Source organism: Danio rerio, chromosome 16 (genome assembly GCF_049306965.1).
Source record: "Danio rerio strain Tuebingen ecotype United States chromosome 16, GRCz12tu, whole genome shotgun sequence".
NCBI classification, from domain to species: Eukaryota; Metazoa; Chordata; class Actinopteri; order Cypriniformes; family Danionidae; genus Danio; species Danio rerio.
Genome location: NC_133191.1, coordinates 9,185,001 through 9,205,000, shown reverse-complemented (window position 1 = coordinate 9,205,000; position 20,000 = coordinate 9,185,001). Strand labels below are relative to the sequence as shown.

Genomic DNA, 20,000 nt, shown 5'->3' with positions numbered 1-20,000 from the left:
GAGTCAATAGAAATTTGCTCTGTTTTGGAGCAAGCCACAGTGGCTTTTCAATGAATTGCAGTTTCAGTTATTTCCGTATTAGCTTCACCAAGGAGAGCAGGGGGTTGCAGCTTGGGGAAAACGTAGTAAATTTTGACATATTATTTCTGAAAACAAGACAAAATCTTTGCTTTTCTATAAAATGCTTTCTTATTTAAAAATATTTCAATATTTGGACTAAAAACAAAAACTCTAAGAAAAGTATTTTTTATAGTGTACTCAAATCATAAATTGTTTCTCTCTCTTTCTGCAGGCTTGCACACTAGCCAGACGCAATGCTGATGTCTTCCTCAAGTATTTACACAGAAACAGCGTGAACATGCCAGGAATGCTTGCACATGTCAAAGCCCCAGAACAACAAGTCAAAAGTGAGTCTATTATCCTTATTTTCAATCTTTTATTTATTGGATTATACATTTTTTGAACACATCCCTGTGTCCTGCAGACATCCTGAATGAGCTGCTACAGCGAGAGAACCGGGTTCTGCACTTCTGGACCATGAGGAAGAGGAGGCTTGACCAGTGTCAGCAGTATGTGGTGTTTGAGCGCAGCGCCAAACAGGTTAGTACTGCTCCAGATCTGAGCTAGTACCAAAAGTAGAGCTGTCAGCAGACTGGGGCTGGTTTTATTTAAGTGCACTACAAAAAATGCTTTTCTTACTTAAAGTTTTTTTTTTTTTGTCTTTTACTTACTTACAGTTTTTTTGTTTTTTCATTTTGTGTTTTTTTTTGTTTTTTCTTTTCCATATATATATATATATATATATATATATATATATATATATATATATATATATATATATATATATATATATATATATATATRTGTGTGTGTGTGTGTGTGTGTGTGTGTGTGTGTGTGTGTGTGTGTGTGTGTGTGTGTGTGTGTGTGTGTGTGTGTATATCAAGAAGCATTGTCGAAATAAGTAAAAAGAATGTTTTCAGAAATAATATGTCAAAACTAAGTGAGTTTTTTTAGTAAAGCAAGCTAAATAATCTGCCAATGGGGTAAGCAAAATAATGGATGGCAACATGAACAGCCTGAGGTATTAATGTGCTGCCCATTACATTATAAACCACAGGAGAGCGCAAATTCTTCCGCAGGATAGCGCTCCTTCTCATACTTCAGCCTCCACATCAAAGTTTCTGAAAGCAAAGAAGGTCAATGTGCTCCAGGATTGGCCAGCCCAGTCACCAGACATGAACATTATTGAGCATGTCTGGGTAAGATGGAGGAGGCGTTGAAAATTAATCCAAAGAATCTTGATGAACTCTGGGAGTCCTGCAAAAACGCCTTCTTTGCCATCCCAGATGACTTTAATAATAATTTATTTGAGTCATTGCAGAGATGTATGGATGCAGTCCTCCAAGCTCATGGGAGTCATAAACAGTATTCATTCTTTTTCCACTGCAGCATGACTTTATATTGTTTACATTATTTCTGTTAAGTGCCAAGACTTTTGTCTAAGCAAAGTTAGACCTTACTGTCCTAATTAAAGAATTAGAAATCCAGGCATGATCATATTTTATTTTATTAAAATAAACGTGATCTAGAGGCCTTTGCCTTTAATATAAGCCACCTATATGATGCCAGATGATCAACTAGAAGTCAAGCTATTATTTGTTTTTCCTATAACTTGGATAGGCGACAAGACTTTTGTCAGGTAGTGTATTTCGCTGAACCTATTGGCAGATTATTTGGCTTGTTTTAAAGAAAACTTATCTAATTGTGATTTATTACAGTATTTCTGAAAAAAAAAACACAATCTTTACAAGAACGCACATGTAAACATACTGTATACTCTACATTTATACACAGACAGAGGCTCAATTCAACAGACACAAATTCAGACACATACTGTATATCATTAATGTTAAATTTGCATTATTACAGTGAAATCATGGCTATAATTCTGAAACATAGTGTAAATGTATACCATTTTAGGCCCCATGTGTTGTGTAAGATGTTAATCTATCAATCTTTGTGATGTTAAACATCTCAAAACTAAGCACTATGAATTTGGAATTTTCACAACTAGCAAGTGGAGCTTGTGATTTTGAAACGCTTTTATGTAAATGAGTACACCAACAAAAGTGAATATTTTATACATTTCTCAGTGAATATAGTCAATATATTGTGAGTTCTTTAAATGAAACAGTTGTATTAAATTGTTATACTCATTACAGTTACAATTTGGTCACCTAACATATTTAGGAATTGGAAGGTAATACATTTAAATTCAATTGAGTTATTGAAAAAAAAATATATATATATATTGTATTTTTTTCTTGATTTTTTCTGTTTATTAACATTTTATTTACTATAACAAATTAATTTGGGTGTACACATTTCTGAACCCTGACGTTTCTGTTTGGTTAGGGATCCAGTTTTTATATATGAAGTAGTGTATACTGTACACTCACTGGCCACTTTATTAGGTACACATTACTAGTACCGGGTTGGACCCCCTTTTGCCTTCAGAACTGCCTTAATCCTTCGTGACAGAGATTCAACAAGCTACTGGAAATATTTCCAAGAGATTTTGGTCCATATTGACTGGTTAGCATCATGCAGTTGCTGCAGATTTGTCGGCTACACATCTATAATGCGAATCTTAGACTCCACCACATCCCAAAGGTGCTCTATTAGATTGATGTACAGTATGGTGACTGTGGAGGCCGTTTGAGTACAGTGACTCATTGTCATGTTTAAGAAACCAGCCTGAGATGATTCGCGCTTTATGACATGACGCGTTATCCTGCTGGAAGTTGCCATCAGAAGATGGGCACACTGTGGTCATTAAGGAATGGATGGACATGGTCAGCAACAATACTCAGGTGGGCTGTGGCATTGCAGATGTCGCGGCAGAAATCGAGACTCATCAGACCCTGCAACATGTTTCCAATGTTCCATTGTTCAATTTTGGTGAGCCTGTGCAAATTGTAGCCTCAGTTTCCTGTTCTTAGCTGAAAGGAGTGACACCCGGTGTGGTCTTCTGCTGCTGTAGCCCATCCTCCTCAAGGTTTGATGTGTTTTTTTAGAGATACCATTTTCTCTTTTTCGGACCATTCTCTGTAAATCCTAGTTATGGTTGTGCGTTAAAATCCCAGAAGATCAGTAGTTTCTGAAATATTCAGAATAGCCCGTCTGGCATCATCAACCATGCCGCATTCAAAGTCATTTAAATCAGCTTTCTTCCCCATTCTGATGCTCGATTTGAACTGCAGTAGATTGCCTTGACCATGTTTACATGCCTAAATGCTTTGAGTTGTTTCCATGTGAATGGCTGATTAGAAATTTGCCTTAACAAGCAGTTGGACAGGTGTACCTAATAAAGTGGCCGGTGAGTGTATATAAAGCTTTTAAAAGATTAAAAATCAAGTGTAAGAAACTTTCAAACTTCCTTTAAACATACATTTTCACAGACAGAAATACATACTTCAAAGCCTACCATCTATAGATTAAATTATTTTATGCCATACACAACCACACACCACACAACAAGTATTTCTGCACACTCAAATAACAGAAGCATGTCCGGTCAGGCATTCAGTGGTCTAACTTGACTTCTATATAAACTTGTATAAATAAAAGTATAGCCTTTTTAGCTCTTTCTAGAACACTTAAATATAATTTTTGACCGTATTACGGTGCCTAAAAAAACGAAAAGACTTTTTTAATACATACTTTTAAAGAACAAATTGTGTCATGCTGCATAATTACAGTATATGGTTTCGGGACATCTAGTACAGGATTAGAATTCATCTTTTCGTTCTCTGTTTAAATACTTAGTAATTGACAGTAAGGACTCAGTTTGACCACAAAGTGCTCCACCAGAAAAACTTTGTCAGTCAATATTAGTGACAAACCTGCATATAATGCAACACCAAATAACCAAATATATTTGTTCTGAAATCACTTAACGATTTGACTGAAATAATGTTATGAAAATAATATGAGTGTGCTTGCAAATGTGCTGGAGTACTTTTAAACATCTTGCTCCCTCTCATGGATGCATAAGAATATAACATATAGACATGACTATCCACACACTTCCATATTTCTAAGAAGTGGTTATTAGCAAAAAAAAAAGGGTAACACTTGTCTTTGTGACACATTCTATGTGCTTACTACAGTAATAACAATTAATCATGCATAATTACATGCAACTGACCCCGAACCCAACCCATATTCTAACCCCAACCATATAGTACAAATCATTAATTAACATTACTCAGTAGTTAACTGTATAGTTACATTGTGTCAAGGACCCATTATAATAAAGTATGACCACAAAACAAATAACTCAATCTTGTTCATTTTCAAAAAGTGTGTGTTTATGTAAAAAAAAAACATGATCTATCAAAATTAATAAAATGTAGTTAGTGTATCTGTTTTTGCAAATAAACTCTCCATATATGCATGACTGCACCTTAATACTACAGTATATCAATATAAAGGCGATTGGTCTTATTCACTAATAATTGGGAACATTTTTCATATTAATATGCAAATTTGAACTTCTCTCTGAAGCTTTCCTACGTACATGAGTTTGTTTTAAAACTCAATTTTCTGTTAGTGAATTTGTAGTGGAGTAATTTGCATAATACATGGCCAAACCAGCTCCATGTAAGGCCTTATATATACACTCTAATATAGATTTTTATTCGATAACAATTGTCTAGTTACTTTTCATTCACTCTGAAATAACATAATTATATCGAGAATTTTAAACGTTTATAAGGCCTCTTGTTTACTTTATGTGTGGTTTAAGTTGTTCTTGATTTTTTTCATACATGTTGAATTCATTTTGGTATGAAGAATCATGATTTATCCGTGAAAATGTCCGTACGCACATTTCATGCGCTAATTTGGTTAAGACCCATTGTTTGGTCCCTTAAGTGCTGTTCTTTTGAGTTTCAAAATGTTAGTAAAATACCTATATTCACATTTCATATTCATATTTTGACTTGTCACTTTTTTGTTTCTGCAGGCTTTGGAGTGGATCCATGACACAGGAGAGTTTTACCTGTCCACACACACCTCCACGGGCTCCACTATACACCACACACAGGAACTGCTGAAAGAACATGAGGAATTCCAGATTACAGCCAAGGTTTTTCTCCTGTCTTTGTAATCCTGTTGTGCATAATATGATGTGTGGTTATCAAGTCTATATAATCTATGGTTCTTACATATTACCTGTTTTACAATTTTAATTTTCATAGCATCTGAGAGTCCAAAAAGTTCCACATATTGATAAATAATGTTATGATAGCTGTTATAACATCAAGTTATGATTGAATTGCCTCTGGTTACAGATTTGGAATAGTTTTACAACAAGCAGCAAATGATTATAGGCCAATGGCATCAAATGGTCTATAGACTAAGGTTATCTATATAGTCTGTCTGAATTCATAGTATTTGATAAAACGTTACCTAGAATTTGCCTAATGACCTTCTACTTGCGGAAAGATTCTTTTATAAAGATTTTACCCCTCCCCATGTCACTTATACTTTACTAAGTTAAAGGTGCTGTATGTAAGTATTTGACTCTCCTAAAGAATAAAAATACTGTAATATGTTTGCAGATATTTAAGAAACAAGCCAAGTGAACATTCTTGTTTATCTGAAAAACCATGCTGAAGTCAAATATTCTGCTTTGAAAATGTGAGTTACGTGCCGGAATGGCTGGCTTTGTTTTGGTCATTTAACCCGTCCAATGCCAGATTAGCCAATTATATTTCTGCCCTCCTGGTTGCCTTGCTAGAAAACCACATATTTGATTCATTCATTCAGTCAAGAAGGCTTTCAAAGTGTAATGTGACCTCCGGGGGACAGTAGCAGATTCCGAAATGAGACACAGATTCAGAGTTCCACATGAGGTGGTTATTAATTAGCAAATAATATAAATATTATGAACGGAAACATTAGGTTAGCAGGTTACATTGTAACCTAGTGCTCTAACAACATGCTACTTGATGAGATTTGCAGTGATTTGGCTGTTTGCACCAGATGAAACACAACAGACATTTAAATACTGCCATTCCGAAGCACAGAATAGTGCACTTTAGAGATGCGCGGATCAGCTGAATTGTCACCCGAATTTGTGGCTTCATACCAATCATCCACCTGCCACTCACCCGCACATATAATGTTATCAGATATATATATATCCGCACCCGATCGTCACTTTATTCATTTAATTCTTTGTTTTAGGCATTATGATAGGTCACCCTGGATATTAACAGCAGTTTCAGTGAGCTAATCTGCGCATCTCTGATAGTAAAATAATATGTTAATTGCAAAAGTTTTTAAATGAACATTCATTTATAAAAACAAAAGTTTGTTTTAAGACAACATTTTCTTCAGTTTCAAATAGATACAGAAAGTAAAAATAAGACATTTTAGCTTTTACAGATACAAGAACAAGATAACAAAAAGGGTGCCACTTCAGCCTAAACGGCAGCTATGTTATGTTTAACATTACTGTTACTGTGCAAAAAAAGACTACTGCACTGAATGAGCGTTCGCTCACACCGCTTGTTGTAATGCACAAGATTCTTTGCAAGGTGCTGCAGTCGTGTAAATAAGCCATCTTGCATCTCCAAGAATTATAAGCAGATTTTCCTCTGATGACTCCTCTAACTGAAGGTTTGAACAGTACTCTTGCACTTCATCCATTGTTTTGGGCGTCTTATTTTTTCATTCTGTAAAGCCCACTCTCTGCTTTTTCGCTGGTCCACTGCAATGTCGTGCTACATCCAGATGTGACCCACTCACAATAAATCATAATGTATTTTTTTATTACCAAACCCACCCGACCGGCAGATTATCCGAAGCCCCCTCAGATATAACCGCCATCCATACACCACTAGTGTACTTATTGCACTCCAATAAAATAGTAAAATAGTAGGGTATATAATCTAATTAATACATATTAAACCTCTTTAACGTTGTTAAATATGCATGCTGAATCACTGGTTATTGTTGGCTTCAGTTCAATTTTAAATGATTTACTTTATTTTCAAGATCTGAGGTGAACCATCTGCTGCTGCTTTCAGTAGTATGGCAATAAATGTCATGTAAAATGGCATTCAAACTCACATTATTAGTATTTAACACAATTAAATCAAAGCAATAAAGCACATGAGGTGTACCTGAGGTGATCATTGTCAAAGTTTTTAAAATCTAAATTTCAGGTGTTGATTAGAAAAAAAAATCTTCTTTTAATATTTAAAATATTCCTTCTATCACATGTCACTGCTTTTATTTTAGAACACGACTTAAATCAGCCTTTAGGCTTGACAGTCAGGCACTGCTGTTGGTGTTTTCAATCTGGCAACCTGCGCTAGAAGGTGTTTTGAACCAGGCATGCAATAACTAGTTCAACCACTGGGTGTCAAACATACACACTGCACCTTTAATGTTTTTGTGTTATAAAAGGTAATGTATGAGATTGAAAAACTTTTGGACCAATTTCACTCCTTTCCTCATAAATGTTGTTAATTTAATAAAAAGGACAAGGGTAGAAGGCCAAAAAAAGAGCATTTGTTTGTTATTGTTTTGTTGTTGTAGTTCTTTGTTTATTATCTCTTTGCTTTTTCGTTGATATGTTAATATATGAGGATGACCGTCGTTTTTTTTTTTTTTTTTTTTTTTTTTGGTGAACTGTTTTTTTAATTCTTCATGTCTAACATTATTCTACAACAGTGATTCTAAGCAAGTCACAGCTTTATTAACTCACTAGCCATCACAGCAAATCACAATACAGTTCCCTGGTGATGTTTACACTCATACACGTGTCTCTAAATCAATGTATGTCTCTCTCTCTCTCCATAGCAAACCAAAGAGCGGGTGAAGTTGTTGATCCAGCTGGCTGATGGTTTTTGTGAGAAGGGCCACGCCCATGCCAGCGAGATTCAGAAATGGGTCGCGTCCGTGGACAAACGCTACCGTGACTTTTCCCTCCGCATGGACAAGTACCGATCCTGCCTGGAGAAAGCGCTCGGCCTGTCCACTGACTCCAACAAAGCGGTGAGAAGGACTGTGAGAGTGGGTGTGTTGATAAGGCCTGCATGGCCAGAGTGTGGATGAACAATATATTTAATGTCAATAATAATAATGTTAACATTTGAAAAACATTTCTAGCCACTAAAACATTTTTTTGTGGGGGGGATTTCAGAGTAAAGATCTGCAGCTGGACATTATTCCAGCCAGTGCTCCTGGAGCAGAGGTCAAACTCAGAGATGTCAACCACGAACTGAATGAAGAGAAACGCAAATCAGCTCGCAGAAAAGAGTACGTCTTCTAAACCTGTTTACATGATAACAACAGAGTTCACCGACCTGTTAACCTGATGAAGACCTTATAGATCGAAATTTTGTTTTATTTTGGAGGTAAAGTGGCAGTGTGTGCTTCTGTTTACTCCTTTAATAGCAGAGTTGTACCCTCACATTATTTATTTTCATGTATATATACAGTTGAAGTCAGACAAATAAAACAATTAATTTCACAGGAGGGCTAAAAACTTTGGCTTCAACTGGATGATGTGTTTGTTTTGTTTTGGGGGGTGTGGGGTATACTAAATTAAAGCTCCTCCCAGAAGCATTGTGCTTTTAAACAAATACTGACAATAGATCTCAGGTACATTTCCCTGTTACATCTCTCTCTCTCTCTTTCAGGTTTATAATGGCAGAGCTCATTCAGACTGAGAAGGCATATGTGAGAGATCTGCGGGAGTGTATGGATGTAAGTGTTGTCACAAGCTACTCAAAACAGACAGCAACATTTAAAGGGTGTGGTGCACCAACGTCCACTCTGGACAAATCACAAAAGCTCTGCGCTATAAATATATTCACTGCACTACAGTACAAGCAGCAATAGCTACTGTTTGGTCTCATGCTCAAATGAACCTTCTTAATGCTTAAATGCTTGTTTTTAATGTGCACATTTTAGGGTAAACTATTTTAAATATAAGAATACTTTTTAAATATATTTCTGACTTTTCTAAAGTATAAAAATGCAAGCATATATTTGCAGATATTTAAGAATCATGCTAAGTAAGCATACTTGTTTACAGGGCTTTACATTTAACACCCGCCAACCCACCAAATGCGCGTAGATTTGAGCTGTGGCGGGTTAGACAGACACTCTCACTAGCCACTTTAGCTGGTTGAAATAATTTTCAAATTGTAGTTTTCTTTAAATTATGGAATGGCAATAAGCATGGCCTAATGTGCAAATGTGATCTTAGAATCGAGCAGCAGCACCACTGACAAAAATAACTGTGTTCGCACGAACAAGAGAAGGCAGATACTAAATACCAAATGAGAGGATGATCACTCGTGCGCACAAGACTGTTAATAAGGGTGCGCGCTCCCGTTTACTTGCGCAAAGCAACCATGCCTAGAGGAAGCGCAACTGGTGCGATCGGTTCTCTATGAAATAGACTGGACAAAAAGCGATGACCGTGCACCCACAGCCGCTGCTCTCAAAAGCTCAATGTATATAAAAAAACATTGTATAAGCATCAGCGCTTACTGCTTTCGTTAATTATTATTTTAACAGATTTTTAACATTATATAATTATATAATTAATAGTTATATAAGTATTAATTACATAACATTAACCATGTGCACGTGATCACCCTTTCTCTATCATGGTATGTTTTTACCTGCTTTCTTTTGCTTAGAGTTATTTTTGTTAATATGGTTTAATTATAATTTTTTTACAACAACATTGCTTTATTATGAGATTAACTTCTCATTTATGTGTAGTAACTGCTGATTTGGGACCTTTAGCCAGGGCAGATTACTTTGCATAGTTTAGATACATGACAATAGTTCTTTTTAAAATGTATTTTTTTTTTTTTTACAGCTATGTTTGGCTTGTTTTGACATATTAATTATTTTTTGACATATTATGTATTATTTTTTTGACATATTTATTTTGCTAAGTAATAATATTTTATTTATTTTTGATGTGGTCAGAGATACATTTGTTAAATCCTTAGTTTTGAGCCCTGAAAAGTTGTGTCAAATAAAAACTAATTGCAATGCGACACAACCCATTTGCTCATGCACATTGAGCAAGCTCAAACACAACACACACAAACAGTGAAATAAATGAGAAGGCATGTGGACACAACACAACATCTAAATCAAGTCATTTTAGCATGTCAAAGTCATATTAATGTATCTTACTATTAAATTTCATATGAGGAAGCACTAATAAAATTAAACAACAACTGACTCTTTACTTTCATTTCTAAATGTTCTAAATCGCACAAAATCTGCAGAAACTCAGTTCCAAGCCCCTCCTCCGGAGAATCGTCTGTTTATATCGATTGTTAATTGGCTCCTATACTAGAAGGCAGGGCTTCATTCACCGTATTGACCGTTACACTTTTCCCCATTCAAAACTATACAAGTGACACGTCTTGTGTATTCTATAGTCCTTGACTAAAGTTAAGGTTGGTCTTTTTTCTGACGGACATCTACTTGATATGGTTTCTGTAGTATAAAAAATGTATGGCGGTGCTTGTTTTTCTTATTTTGGAGCTGGTTGGATCATTGGAAGATGGGCTTTGCTAACAAAACGAAAAAAAATACACATTGGGAATTTGCACCGAAATGCTTTTTATTTATTAATAGCATTAGTCTGTTATCAGAATTGTAACTGCAAGTGTGTTTGTGTGTTTTAGACTTATCTTTGGGAGATGAGCAGTGGCGTGGAGGAGATTCCCCCAGGGATTGTCAACAAAGAGCACATCATTTTTGGCAACATGCAAGATCTATACGAGTTCCATCACAAGTCAGTGAACTTAATGTAAATAATCATTTCATTTATTTAACATCCATCGTTTCCTTACTGTTGCTTTCCTCTCTTTCTCAGCATTTTCCTTAAAGAACTGGAAAAATATGAGCAGCTCCCAGAGGATGTGGGTCACTGTTTTGTCACATGGGTGAGTGTGTCAGTGTGCTGGAGATAATCTGATCACGAAGCGCGCTGGCGTTATGTTGATATTAAATCAGATCCTTAGCACATAAATCTGGGTTACTGCACTTACAGTGTAGATACACAGTTTTATAAGAGTTATATATCATTTACATATGATATCACTTAATGAGTCCTTTATTTCAAAACTGAGAGATTAAACATCATAAATATGTATAAATGCTACTTAAAATAACTAATGAATAATAATATTCCCAGGATTCTTAGATGCTAAAGAGTTTTTTTCAAAATGTCATTTTTAAGTAGTGTAACCAGTGATAATAATTTTTTTTTTAAAGTAACTTGAGCACCAAATCAGCATTGCTGGTTTGTGAAGGATCAGGCGAGCTCTGATATTGAAAATTTAGCTTAGGCATAATAATGCAATATTGTAATCGTATTTTACTGTATCTTTAAGCCTTGTTGAGCATAATAGATGCATTTTAAAAATCTTATTGCACTATTTGGATTGTAAAGGGACATAGTTAATTCCATTTATGTAAAATAGTGTAGTCTTTATTAATAGAAAGCAATGGAAAGCAAGTAAATTACATACAGTTCTCAGCATATATGAGTGCACCCCTCACAAATCTCTCATTTAAATTAATATTTTCAATAGGAGCTTTACGATATTATATCTGTGCATATACTGTACATTGGATTAGTCAATACAGTAGTCAAATTTAGAGCTTATCTAACAAATAACTTATTATAACAGTCCAAAACTAGTACTTCCAAATTTACGTTATAGAAAAATATTAAAGAAAAATGTTAAAACGAGCAAAATAAACAAAAAAATGTATACAGTTTAGTTGAAATGTTGTAGTTTGTAATTTGTTTGTTCAATATTTCGCATGAATGTAATTGTGTTATCTTTTTTATTTCTAAATATGTTTGTTGACTAAAATATTATTTTAATAAATATTTATGTTTATTAAATTTATTTTGTTCAAATGCACCAAAATATATGTTCTTTATTCACTGAGAAATATATAAAAATATTCATTTTCAAAATGGAGTGTACTCAATTGTGCTGAGCACTGTATATGTAAAGGTAAAAAAAAATTATCCTGCTGGGATATTTTATTGTAATCTTTTTCCCAAAAGTGCTGTTTAACAGAGTTTTTAATAACTTCTAAAAATTGTTTTTTTACTTTTTCCATGATGACAGTAGAAAATATTTTAAGTACAGGTTAAAGGCTTAACTAGGGTGAGTAGGTTAACTAGGCAAGTTAGATTAATTAGGCATGTCATTGAGCAACAGTGGTTAGTTCTGTAGCAAATCAAAAAAAAAAAAAAAAAAACTATATATCTGTATATCTGTGTCCCACCAGTGATGATATGGCAATATCGCCCAGCTACGAGTGTGATACTGTGTTTATACAACAGTTTGATGGCATAATGTATATATTGGAAGGCAAGTTTATATAAAAAAGAAAATCAAACATGGAGTCTCAAAACCCCTTTTGTAAGAGGAACTTCTTCTGTCGTTCATTTACATCTGCAGCTGATGTCAAAACAGCCAAAACCGTTGCTACTTTATCAACGTCACTTTTTAGTTTGAATGATTCTCTAGCAAAATGTCAAAAATTATGACAAAACAGGTAATTTTGCTTACATTTAAAGATTATAAGGCTGAATGGCATGAAATGCCATCAGTATACAAAGATTTTCCATTGTTTCTCTGTTGCAATCAGAATTTCACTATAATTAACCCTGAAAAAGCCTAAGCGACGCAATCACTACCAGAATACCATAGTATAAATACAGCACTTCGACAAACAAAAGAGAGGGATAGACTTTTGCTGTGTTTACACCAGAAAAGGAACGCCCAAATAAATAGTTTTATTCGCGCGTAAACAGACACATGAACATTTTGAGTTTACTCGCTTCATTCTCGCGTCAAATTCGGTTAATTCGCGCATCAAATTCCCCTCACAAATGATAGGGATTCAAATCATAGGCATGGCTTTTGTCTGTCCGGTGACTCTAGCTTCGGTGATAACTGGCTAACATGGGTTTTATTGTGAGAATAGCTGTGTTTTTGCACTTTAGGACAGCTACAAACAGTATATATATTCAATTGGCGCCGTGTCACTAGATCCTTTCAGAGGTGTACCTATCTCTGTGAGTTCAAAAACAACTCCAGAAACTTAACCTTTCAGCTGCGCTTTAGACTGAGCCTAGCCTTGTTTGATGAATTGTTGTCTGGTGTCAGCAAGAGGATTTCCCCACGGGACACAAACAACAGGCACTATGTCATAATCACGCCCCCACAAAAGCAAGCTCCTGATTGGATGATGCAGCGCAAATGTCTGCTAAACTTCAGATTTTCCACCTCGAGCGGTTTGTAGGAAATCGCTTAACTTATGCCGCTTCATTCATACTTCAATCACGTCATTCGCGCGTATCGCATTGCAGGATGTCTATTCGCGTCTGGTGTGAACACAGCATTAGAATGTCTCTTACCTGTTCTGTAATGATTTGTTCAGCTGTAGTTTGAAACTTATGCTGAGAAAATGCTGTTTTTCTCTCTTGAGGACTTTTATTATGCAGTCTCTGTCGCCATCTTGTGGTAGAACATCAACCGTCTTTGCTCTGCTCAGTATGACAGGCTGATGGACGCAGAAATTATAAAGATTTAAAATGTGCTGTATCCTTATAAATAAACTGCAGAGGTGCAATCTAAACAACTACATTCTCACCCAAAAAAGCCTCAAAAGTACATTGTGTTGTCCAACAGCTGCAATATTTGTCAAACTGTAGTGAGTTTATTGATTTGCTGTCACTTTATGTGGGCACAATACACAAGAGCACAACAGTGAAAAGGCTGTACGAGTGCTTTTATTGCAGAATATCACATCAGATTCGAGGACAAGACAGAACTGTTGTATTAATATATATAAATACTGTGGAAATGTCCTTACCCCTTAAACCGTCACTTGGGAAATATTAGAAAAATTATACAAATTAGCCAGGATGCATTTGACTGTATATTTAAAACAATTTCAGTGAATTGCTTTACCCAAATATTCACTTTATTCATCTCTTACTCATCTCTTTACTTACTCTTATAACTTACGAATCAATTTGTATTTAACACATTCTGTTAAAAGTTTATCAACCTAAAAGAAAAACTACTACAGGTATTAAAAATCGAAAAACAGCATCTTCGAAAATGTTTAAACCATTTCATGTGTATTTCCTTTCAGGCGGACAAATTTCAGATGTATGTGAATTACTGTAAGAATAAGCCTGACTCCACTCAGCTGATTCTGGAACACGCAGGGCCCTATTTTGATGTGAGTATTAAGCAGATACATCAGAAACTCTTATCTGTGCATTGGAAATGAAAATATACATGATTCTTAGTATCGCTTTAATGTCAAGTTATGAACTTGAGAAAGTTCAGTTTAATATTCAGATTATATAACACTTGTTTTGTATGTTTGACAGAGAATGTGGGTGTTTATATGAATATGTATGTGACATTGTGAGCAGCATTTGTGGTAGTACTAGTGTATGTCTCCATAACTGTGTATATGTTTTTGTGTATGTGTGTGTGTTAATGCTTCTGTGGTCTGTTGATCAGTTGTGTTCTTGAGCTGGTAGGTGGAGGTCTTAGAAAGAGGGCACTTCCTGTGTGTCTGGGGGCGGGTGGGGGACCAGTGATGCCTCACTATGAAACTGTTGCCAGGCGATCAGAACAGACAGACTTTTCTTTCAGCGCCGATGAATAACTGTAGCCTTGAGCTTCTGCACAATTGCTATCAAGAAGCCATCTAAAATCAAAAGGATAGATAAATGCTTTCATGCGGATTGTTTTCATGTGTGTTTGCGTGAAAGGTGTTTGTTCTTTGATTCAAATTCTTGAGTGCGTTTGTATGTGTGCAGGAAATCCAGCAGAGGCACAGGCTGGCCAATTCCATCTCATCGTACCTTATTAAACCGGTTCAGAGGATCACCAAGTATCAGCTGCTGCTGAAGGTATGTGTTCAGCCAAACCTTGAACAAGCTTAGCAAATGCCCTTTTTCCTCTAGAATGAATGCAGGTGCTAGTTCAGATCTAGTACTTTTGCAGGTTCGGTTAAACTGGATCATCTGATGAGTCTTGTAAAAAACATTTCCTTTTCCATGGGCCAGAGAGCCACCAAAGAGCTTGGTCAGAAGACACTGAAAGCAAGCATCTGCTCATGTTGCTTATCAAAGTGTAGAATACAATGTAAATTTGTCTTATTTTTCCCTGCAACGCAAACGGGAAGTGCTACATACAGTTGTGTTCAAAATAATAGCAGTGTGTTGAAAAAAAAGCTCAACATCCTTATAATATTTTTAATTTCAACGCACATAAATGCATTGGGGACACTAAACATTTAATTCTAAGTCAAAACATGAAGAAAATTTGTTAAATGGATTAATAATTTACAGAAAGACCAAAACTAATATGTAGGATGTTTCAAAAAATCCAATATTTATCTATATTGACTGAAAAATTGCTTAAAGATTTAGCTTTCTTGTGAATCAACCAAGTAATATTTAGTTGTGTAGCCATTGTTTCTGGGAACTGCTTCACATATCTGTTGCATGGATTCATTCAATCTAGCACCTCTGGACAATTGCTACACACAACAATCCCTCTGCATTTCTTGGTTTTGCCTTAGAAACAGCATTTTATATGTCAGTCCACAGATTCTATATTAGGTTAAATTCTGGGAACTGAGCTGGCCACTCCATATTGTTAATTTTGTTGGTCTTGAAACATGAGGCTGCTCGCTTACTGATGTGTTGGGGTCATAAATGAGCAGCATCTTGTTTCCAGACCTACACAATCAATGTTACGGCTCTGAACGGGATTTGGTCTAGTTCAGACTAAACATTGATTCCTCACATAACCAGTTCTCACTAAATATCGAACCATTACTTAACCAGTAGAGATTAAACACAGAATCACCACAGGTGTAGCTCAGAATAAACACAGAATCATCACAATTCTAGTTCAGAATAAAAACACCATCATCACAATTCTAGTTCAGAATAAAAACACCATCATCACAAGTCTAGTTCAGACTAAACGCAGAATCATCACAAGTCTAGCTTTAGACTAAATACAGCATCATAACAAGTCTATTTCAGACTAAATACAGCATAATAACAAGTCTAGATTTAGACTAGATACAGCATCATAACAAGTCTAGCTCAGACTAAACACAGAATCATCACAAGTCTAGCTCAGACTAAACACAGAATCATCACAAGTCTAGCTCAGACTAAACACAGAATCATCACAAGTCTAGCTCAGACTAAACACAGAATCATCACAAGTCTAGTTCAGACTAAATACTGCATAATAACATGTCTAGCTTAAACTAAACACAGAATCATAAAAAGTCTAGTTCAGACTAAACACAGAATCATCACAAGTCTAGCTCAGACTAAACACACAATCATTACAAGTCTAGTTCAGACTAAATGCAGCATCATCACAAGTCTAGATTTAGACTAAATATAGAAACATCACAAGTCTAGATTTAGACTAGATACAGCATCATAACAAGTCTAGCTCAGACTAAACACAGAATCATAACAAGTCTAGTTCAGACTAAACACAAAATCATCACAAGTCTAGTTCAGACTAAACACAGAATCATCACAAGTCTAGTTCAGACTAAACCCAGAATCATCACAAGTCTAGCTTTAGACTAAATACAGCATCAAAACAAGTCTATTTCAGACTAAATACCGCATAATAACATGTCTAGCTTAGACTAAACACAGAATCATAACAAGTCTAGTTCAGACTAAACACAGAATCATCACAAGTCTAGCTCAGACTAAACACAGAATCATCACAAGTCTAGTTCAGACTAAATGCAGCATCATCACAAGTCTAGATTTAGACTAAATATAGAAACATCACAAGTCTAGATTTAGACTAGATACAGCATCATAACAAGTCTAGCTCAGACTAAACACAGAATCATAACAAGTCAAGTTCAGACTAAACACAAAATCATTACAAGTCTAGTTCAGACTAAACACAGAATCATCACAAGTCTAGTTCAGACTAAACACAGAATCATCACAAGTCTAGCTTTAGACTAAATACAGCATCAAAACAAGTCTATTTCAGACTAAATACCGCATAATAACATGTCTAGCTTAGACTAAACACAGAATCATAACAAGTCTAGTTCAGACTAAATACAGAATCATCACAAGTCTAGCTCAGACTAAACACAGAATCATCACAAGTCTAGTTCAGACTAAACACAGAATCATCACAAGTCTAGTTCTGACTAATCATCACAAGTCTAGTTCAGACTAAACACAGAATCATCACAAGTCTAGTTCAGACTAAACACCGAATCATCACAAGTATAGTTCAGACTAATCATCACAAGTCTAGTTCAGACTAAACACAGAATCATCACAAGTCTAGTTCAGACTAAACACAGAATCATCACAATTCTAGTTCAGACTAAACACAGAATCATCACAAGTCTAGTTCAGACTAAACACCGAATCATCACAAGTATAGTTCAGACTAATCATCACAAGTCTAGTTCAGACTAAACACAGAATCATCACAAGTCTAGTTCAGACTAATCATCACAATTCTAGTTCAGACTAAACACAGAATCATCACAAGTCTAGTTCGACTAAACACAGAATCATCACAAGTCTAGTTCAGACTAATCATCACAATGCTAGTTCAGACTAAACACAGAATCATCACAAGTCTAGTTCAGACTAAATACAGAATCATCACAAGTCTAGTTCAGACTAAACACAGAATCATCACAAGTCTAGTTCAGACTAAACACAGAATCATCACAAGTCTAGTTCAGACTAATCATCACAATTCTAGTTCAGACTAAACACAGAATCATCACAAGTCTAGTTCAGACTAAACACATAATCATCACAAGTCTAGTTCAGACTAATCATCACAATTCTAGTTCAGACTAAACACAGAATCATCACAAGTCTAGTTCAGACTAAACACAGAATCATCACAAGTCTAGTTCAGACTAAACACAGAATCAACACTAGTATAGTTCAGACTAAACACAGAATCATCACAAGTCTAGTTCAGACTAATCATCACAATTCTAGTTAAGACTAAACACAGAATCATCACAAGTCTAGTTCAGACTAAACACAGAATCATCACAAGTCTAGTTCAGACTAAACACAGAATCATCACAAGTCTAGTTCAGACTAAACACAGAATCATCACAAGTCTAGTTCAGACTAAACACAGAATCATCACAAGTCTAGTTCAGAATAAATACAGAATCATCACAAGTCTAGCTTTCGACTAAATACAGCATCATAACAAGTCTAGTTCAGACTTAAACAGAATTAGAACAAGTCTAGCACAGAATAAACACAGAATCATTACAAGTCTAGTTCAGACTAAATGCAGCATCATCACAAGTCTAGATTTAGACTAAATATAGAAACATCACAAGTCTAGATTTAGACTAGATACAGCATCATAACAAGTCTAGCTCAGACTGAAAGCAGAATCATCACAATTTTAGTTCACACAACATATAATCATAACAAGTCTAGTTTAGACTAAACACACACACACACACACACACATACACACACACACACACACACACACACACACACACACACACACACACAGACTAAACATAGAATAATCAAAAGCTTAGCACAAACTAAAGACAGATTTATAACAATCCTAGCTTCGACTAAACACAGAGTCTTCACAAGAGTAAGAACATATACCCAGATGCTAAATTATCACTGTTTGTTTGTTTTTTTGTTTGTAGGAACTATTGACGTGTTGTGAGGAGGGTAAAGGAGAAATTAAAGATGGCCTGGAGGTCATGTTAAGCGTACCCAAACGAGCTAACGATGCTATGCACCTTAGCATGCTAGAAGGTGAGTATGACTCAAGCACACAGCTACCTTTTATTTTGCCTATGTTTTATAACTCATCTTCTTTCTCCCTTCTGTCTCTTGCTCTTTTCCTCATGTCTTTTCAGGTTTCGATGAGAACATTGAGTCTCAGGGTGAGCTGATTCTGCAGGAGTCATTCCAGGTTTGGGATCCAAAGACTCTGATCCGTAAGGGCAGAGAGCGACACCTCTTCCTCTTTGAAATGTCCCTCATCTTCAGCAAGGACGTCAAAGATTCCAATGGCAGGAGCAAGTACCTCTACAAGAGCAAGCTCATGGTATGGGCTTTCCTATCATTTTGTTCAGTAATTATTATTATTCTTTAATGTTTCCTGGATTATGGATGGTTATACTTCATAATAGACAAATTAATATCCGTGTGAACAGACTGAGGTGTTGCTGAGATTTCTATTTCAGTATGTTGATGGACTTCTGGCAGAATCTGAATATTGTGTAGGGGGCGGGGCTTTCTTTTTTGTGCATCATTCCCTCATAGCAAACTAATGGTTAGAAGGGCGTGGTTAAGAATATTGTGGCTGAAGCCATCAAAATGATGTTAATAGAAAAGGACCGCTACTTCAAACGTCGAAGCAAATAGTGTGAATTTGATTGAAGATTGCCAAAACAAACTTTTTTTTTTCAGTGGATTACCTTGTGCAAATGAATTGTTGACCTATAGACCATTTTTAGGGATGTAAACAAAGACAATGGTCCCAATGTATTTCCTGTTTTACTTTTTTAATTTCTATAGCTTCAGAGAATCCAAAAAGAGCCACATATTGATACATAATGTTTTACCATCAAGTTATGATTGAATTGCCTGTTGCTACAGTTATGAAATAGTTTGAGAACAAGCAGGAAACGTTCATGGGCCAGTCACATGACCACATAGGGTATATGCTGAGTTAGTGTTTTTCCCATAATGATAAACTTCCGGTGACCTGTTATTGTGAACTGTCATTAAAATACATTCAGTTAAATAAACTTTGGCATCCATTTAGTTGCTCAAGCATAAAACAAGACAA

General features: G+C 35.5%; 2 protein-coding genes across 27 annotated transcripts in view; both read left to right on the top strand.

Annotated features, from left to right (window-relative positions):
- Positions 1 to 20,000, top strand: part of LOC141378159 (uncharacterized) — a 416,515-nt gene that overhangs the window by 121,594 nt on the left and 274,921 nt on the right. The gene's annotated exons all lie outside the window — the stretch shown is intronic.
- Positions 1 to 20,000, top strand: part of triob (trio Rho guanine nucleotide exchange factor b) — a 252,209-nt gene that overhangs the window by 163,171 nt on the left and 69,038 nt on the right. For all 26 annotated transcript variants that reach the window (XR_012391967.1, XR_012391966.1, XR_012391965.1 and 23 more), the window contains 12 exons: positions 293 to 407; positions 485 to 600; positions 5,033 to 5,155; positions 7,882 to 8,076; positions 8,225 to 8,340; positions 8,724 to 8,790; positions 10,746 to 10,855; positions 10,937 to 11,006; positions 14,251 to 14,340; positions 14,933 to 15,025; positions 18,847 to 18,958; positions 19,063 to 19,253. Coding sequence is in view for 13 of the 26 variants with exons in the window: in XM_073925797.1 (XP_073781898.1) it covers positions 293 to 407; positions 485 to 600; positions 5,033 to 5,155; positions 7,882 to 8,076; positions 8,225 to 8,340; positions 8,724 to 8,790; positions 10,746 to 10,855; positions 10,937 to 11,006; positions 14,251 to 14,340; positions 14,933 to 15,025; positions 18,847 to 18,958; positions 19,063 to 19,253 (1,398 nt within the window). In the remaining 13 variants the exon portion in view is untranslated. The remainder of the gene's footprint in view (positions 1 to 292; positions 408 to 484; positions 601 to 5,032; positions 5,156 to 7,881; positions 8,077 to 8,224; positions 8,341 to 8,723; positions 8,791 to 10,745; positions 10,856 to 10,936; positions 11,007 to 14,250; positions 14,341 to 14,932; positions 15,026 to 18,846; positions 18,959 to 19,062; positions 19,254 to 20,000) is intronic.